General features: G+C 49.2%; 1 protein-coding gene across 1 annotated transcript; it reads right to left on the bottom strand.

Moving 5' to 3' along the window:
• Nucleotides 1-1,158: 1,158 nt before the first annotated feature.
• On the bottom strand, nt 1,159-2,232 carry Gpr148 (G protein-coupled receptor 148). The gene has a single exon (XM_010603143.1). It carries the CDS (start codon nt 2,230-2,232, stop codon nt 1,159-1,161), a length of 1,074 nt encoding a protein of 357 aa, XP_010601445.1.
• Nucleotides 2,233-5,900: the final 3,668 nt, after the last annotated feature.

Here is a 5,900-nt window from a genome sequence, read left to right as displayed (position 1 = left end):
GTGCTTAATTTATATTAAGGGTAGCTCAACCTTTACAATTATAATTATTATATATAATTATTATATATATTATTCCTAGAAGTTCTATTTAATTCTTTTCCAAATTTTCTCATTTCTCAATTCTACTCATTTGAAGTGAACATTGCTGTTTTACTTTCTGCTCATATTTTAGTGTAATTTTTCATGTCTTACAACGTATGAGCTGGGGGTGTGTGAGCCCAGGACCTTTGCACTGAACTACATCCCAACCACAGAGAGTCTCACTAAGGTGTTCAAGCTGGGCTTGAACTTGCAGTCCTCCTGTTTCATCCACCCAGAGTGCTGAGATTACAGGTGCACCCACCATGCCTGTCTAAAGAATGGTTATATTAACATAGTGTCTGAAAATTCAAGGAGCTTCAGTATAAGGCTGCAGTCTTAGTGTTTCTTCTTATTGTTATTTACAGTGCCTTTTTTTCCTGAATGGTTTTATGAGATTTGAGTATGTGCTTCTCATTTGTTTGAAGTTCTTTTGCTGTGTAAATTTTCTGAGGCCTGAGTTGAAACTCAGAGCCTCTGGGAGACACATGCCAACCACAGAGGGTAGTTTTCCAATCACTGAAATATTGTGAAGCCTTCCCTAACCCTGCCTGGAGGATGGCTTTTGTTTAAGAATCCTCAAAGAACTTTCTTACTCTGCCCATTACCACTCTTGTAGTCAAGCCCCATCACTGCTACCTTCTGTAAGGGTTAGCGTTGTCTGTCTGTACTTGTTCTGAGAGCACAGTCTCTGAGGATTCCAGATTTGTAGAGGCTTTTTGGTGCCACTTCCTGCTGAAGTAGGTCCTGGGCAGCTCCTCTTCCCTCTCCCTTACCCAAACAGCTACTGGAGCAGAGTCCCAGAGTCTCAGGAATCAAAAGGTCTGCCTGGGATCCTCCCAGGTTGCAGCTCTCAGAGTGTTCTGGCTTTTGTGTGTTTGTTAGCATTGAAGCTCTCTTGGTGGCCATTCCAGGTGTGGAGGAAGTCATGGAGGGGTTGGATCACCTTTCATTCTCAAGTCAGATTTTGTGTTCACTAGTAGAGAGCCTTTTCTGCTTAACAACTATTGAAACACTGAAAATTATCAATTGAGCTTACCCTAAAGGTCTGAAGATGCCTTCAACATATGACTTTTAATGTCAGCCTGAAGAATTGTGGACTTGGTAGGTTTGCGAAATGGTATAGATGTCTCCCTGCCTCCTGGGTGAGAAGTGGCCCCGGACCACCCCCAGAAGTGGTCGGTAGCGGAGCATGTACAGGTATGGGAGCATGGCACGGGGAAGCATCATGAACACTTCACTGTTGGCTGCCAGGATCCATGAATGAGTGCTAGCACTGATGTGGTGGTACTTGGTCAGCATCACATCCAAGGAGAACACCACCCCTGCACCAACATACAGTGTGATCAGCACCATGTGGATGAGCAGGGTGCCCCTGGCTCGGGAGTAGCCCTGTGCACACACACCGGAAGGCCTGGCCTCGATGTAAATCCTCCAGAAGCAGAAGGTGATGAGAGCTGCACAGAGAAAGAGAACACACAAGGTGCAGGCGTGGGTGATCGTGACGAGGGGGCCGTGATTCTGGTTGGTGTCCAGGCTCAGTGGCAGGGTGCATGAGGCCCCTTGTACCTCCAGCTTGGCATCCTGCTGCTTGGCAAACCAAAGGAGAAACGTAGGGAAGAAGCAGGCCACCAGCCAGATAATGGCCACTGTCTTCCGGGCAGTCTTGCCAGACATGAAGGACATGTAGTACAGAGGATGAGAGACTGCCAGGTAGGCATGCAGCACAGTGGCTGTGAAGGACAAGACGGTGCTGATGTAGACAGCAAAGACACCATCCCTGAGAATACCGCAGACAATGCGGCCCAACTCCAAGCCACCCAGGTTACTGGAGGAGATGAGTGTGTGGAAGAGAATGTAGGCAAGATCCGAGATCAGGATATTGGCCAGGAGCAGGTAGTGGGGCTGGTGACGTAGCTGCTGACTCCGCAGGATGGTCACCAGCAGCAGGGGGCTCAGGGCCAGTGTGGCTGCAGCCAGAAGGCTTGAGGGAAGCAAGAGCCAGCGCAGCACGGAAGTGGGCACTCTCGTGTCCCTGAGGCCCTGGGAGGCATTGCCGACTTCCTGTGGTGTGCAGGGTGTCTTGCTGAGAAGCTGGAATGGAGTTGGCCCAGCTGTAGGGCTCAGGGAGCAGGACTCCATCTTGCTCCCCATGTCTCCAGCAGGTGTGGCAGGCTGCAGATTGTTTTGTACCTGCTTGGGGTGCTGACTTGTCTCTCAGGGGTCCTGGTGGTGTCCCTTTTCTGTAGAGATACCAGGCTGGGCCTTAGGGAGGACTGCCTTAACAAAGATAAAAGCATCAGTGTGATATTGGGCTCAGACATAGCTCCTGTATTCCCACATCTCTCTGCAACTATGGGTGTGCATGCATGAACCAGATTAACCCATCAGACAGGGTGGGGACACTGAGTGCCAACGTTCTCCACCCCTTGTGACTGGCTTGCAGGCCATATAATTAATGCTTAGTAGATTAGGCTGGATTCAGAGCCACTTGCCAGAGGGAAGGAGCAGCCATCAGTGAGCTAGGATTACTGGGCTGTGGATCTGCATGGTTTGTGGCCTGCTGGGAGCCTAGAAAATGGGGCCTTCTGTGTGTATGTGTGTGTGTGTATGTATGCACAACCTGTATGTGCACACTCATGTGTGTCTTCCACACAAGGCTTCATACCAGAGCATTCTGCAGCCACAAACCCTCAGGCGACTTGGGTGAATCCACTCTGTGTAGGAACTTCTCTGCCACTGAGGAAGAGGAGGGTGCAGGGGACCACATAAGAGCTGGTGGGGGGAGCAAAAGGTGAGAAGAGCTAAGAAGGCAGTAGATTCCTGGGCATGTGGGACAAGTGGATTGTTGACTGATGTACTCTCGTGGGACCCATGGCCCCTGTGGCTGGCATCGTGGGGGCTCTGGCTCAACTGAGCCATTGCCTACCCCACAATATGGCACTGTGTGACCTTGAAAAGTTTTGTTCATTTCTCTGTGCTAGTTTCCTTATCTGTGAAACATGGACACTTTCAAAACTGACAGCATGGAAACAGTGCAAAACTCCAGAGATATTTTTATTAATTTATTTTTTAAATTGACACATAGTAGTTGTATATATTTATGGAGTATAATGTGGCATTTCAGTACATATGTGCAATGTGTAATAATGAAATCAGAATATTTGGTATATATATATATATATATAGCATCTCAAACATTTACTATTTCTTTGTGGTGGGAATATTCAAAATCTTTTCTGTTAGCTAATTTGGAATATACAATTAAATGCTGTCAACCGTAGTTACCTTAGGGCGCTACAGAGCATTAGGAGCTATTCTTCTTGTCCAACTACACCCCTCAACCTATTAACCTTTCTCATCCTCCACACTTCTCAGGCTCTGATAATCATTATTCTATTCTCTACTTTTTGGAGATCAACTTTAACATCCACATAACAGACATATGGCACTGTGTAGCCTGAGCTACAATGCCAAAAAATACTGGCCCTGTCCACCTTCAGTCCTCTAAGGCCTCAGATTCCCTTTGCCAATAGATCCCCTTGTCATTTTCAAAACTGGCTGTGCGAGGCTGCTTGGGCCCAAGAGGACCTTTCCCCGACACCCACCACCAACCCTGGCAGGGTGACCACTCCATTAGGCAGTAATTTCAGGGGAATCATCCCAAGAACAAATGGAAAATACTTAGGTTCAAAGAGAGACAGGAATTTCAATCCTCAGGCCTTGAAACATGAATACTGACAGGATCTCACCAGGGTGGAGGCCCAGAACCTGCCTGGTCCATCAGCTCTGGGCCTGTAGACCACATGCGATGCACACTTCCTGCCCACCTCCTTTTTCTTAGTGTGTGGTGGCATCATTCTCCCTAGACTTCAGAGGAAATCTGGCTCTGCCTTTTGTGTGTGGTCTTGACCAATTACTTAGCTCCTCTGGACCTCTGTTTCTCCACCAAGGGTTTGTGATGGCAACACCGCCATCTTAGAGGGCCACAAGGGGTCACTCACAACTATTGGTGCTCACCACAAGGGCATCTTTGCTAAAAATGCTACACAGGCTGGCTTTGCCCTCACATCTCTGGGACACAGTAGGACAGAGAAGGCACAAAAAGTCTGGGCCATCCTGAACTCCACACTGGGAGAATCAGGAGGGAGTTTACCTGAGATGCCTTGTTCTCATCCATGTTCGCCCTTTCTTGAATGATCTTTGCTCCTTCTTTCAGACTTGTGGAAAGGACCCTGCTCCCCAGATAGTCCTCCCTCACCACGTCCTCCAATATCTGCTCCTGCACTGGCTGAAGCTGCACGCCTCACCTATGGTAAAGATGTGGGAAGGGGTTCTGATGAAGCACATCTCCCCCAGGAGTAATCATAATGCCAGGGGAGAGACCCTGCCGTCCTGCCTCTTCTGCTTCTGCTGTGCTCCTTGAATGTCCTGTAGTACTTCTGTGGACTCAATTACAAATCTAATTGTCCCCAGGCCAGGAGTGGGCAGAGGCCTTCTCAGCCCAGGCGTGTTGGGTGGATGCTCCTGACACTGCAAGGCTGAGGTGGGGTCCAGGTGCCCTCTACTCTCTAGCTCTGCAGAGCACCCACACAGGCCCTTGTTTTTCAAGATAGATTCCCTGAGAGAAGGAAACTTGTCAATGATAACCTATGAGTAAAAATGTGGCCAGGAGCTAAATCCTTCTATTAGCCTGCAACAGGAGTGACAAGCAAAAGCTCCACTGAAAGTGGAGGGTGTAACTCTGGGATGAATGAGCTGCTGAGTGCAATAAAGAGGCTGCCTTCCGTTGAGAGCAATTTTATGACTGAAAAGTACATAAAGCAATCTCCTCAGGGGAACACATCACTCTGGTCCTACATGCCCTTCCTCACCTACCCCAGGCTGCCCTCTCTCTAAAGAGAATTTGAGAGACACCCAGGGCCAGTGCTCTGTGCCTGTTTGCGTAGGCTGGATTTGTCCTGCTGTGACAGATTTGTGGGGCAGCAGTGGCACTGCTTCTCCCTGTTTGGTCATCCTCGGCCCCGGATGTCTGCTCCATCCCCACCCTTGTCTTAGTGGGAACATCCCTGCTAACAAGTGGGGCTAACTGGGCCATGTGCGGACTGACAGGGGAGGCATACAGCACATGCTAGTGGCTCAGGATGCCCCTTTGGAAATCTAATCTAGGTTTTTTGCTTCATCTTGATAGCCTGAGGATCATGGAGACCTCTAGGAAGCTGGACATAAACTAAAACTGTGTGCATGTGTGTGTGGTGGAGTAGGGTGGGTGCTGTAAACATGTTTAAACCTTAGAAGGACAAGCTATCAAGCCTCCCACACCCCAAGGTAACAGTGACAATGCATGACCTTATCGTGAAGCGCTGACAGCATGAAGGCGACAGGCATGTTATCTCACAAAGCCCACATTGCCCTGCAGAGTGTGGATGAGAGCAGGAAGGTGGAGAACTGAAGCTCAGGCAGGTTATGTGCCTTGACCAAAGTGACATTTTAAGAGGGTTTGGGGTCAGTAAGAAGCCAGCTGCCCCATACATGCAGGGTTCCTGTTGCTGTCCCTCCCAGGTCAGCATCAGGACAAGATACTCACTGTGGCATCAGAATGAGGCTTAGGGCTCAGAGTTGGCAGCAGGTGGCTGCAAGATGACAGATTCCCCCAGAAGGAGCCCAGTCACTCGGCTTCTCCCTCAGGCAACCGACAGCCATGGCTACCAACTCAACAAGGATGATGGACACAGGGCTCTGGGGCTTCTGGCAGCAATACAGCGTCCCTCAGCAACTGGCCACATCACCTGACCAGGTGCAGGAGTGGGCAGAAGAAGTCT

This window comes from Fukomys damarensis, unplaced genomic scaffold (genome assembly GCF_012274545.1).
Source record: "Fukomys damarensis isolate Sample0158 unplaced genomic scaffold, DMR_v1.0_HiC HiC_scaffold_29, whole genome shotgun sequence".
In the NCBI taxonomy this organism is placed as follows: domain Eukaryota; kingdom Metazoa; phylum Chordata; class Mammalia; order Rodentia; family Bathyergidae; genus Fukomys; species Fukomys damarensis.
The sequence above is the reverse complement of the archived record's forward strand: the minus strand, read 5'-3'. Positions and strand labels throughout refer to the sequence as shown.

Excerpts from the sequence above, each read along its gene's own strand:
- Gpr148 (XM_010603143.1), bottom strand. The coding sequence starts at position 2,232 with ATGGGGAGCAAGATGGAGTCCTGCTCCCTGAGCCCTACAGCTGGGCCA.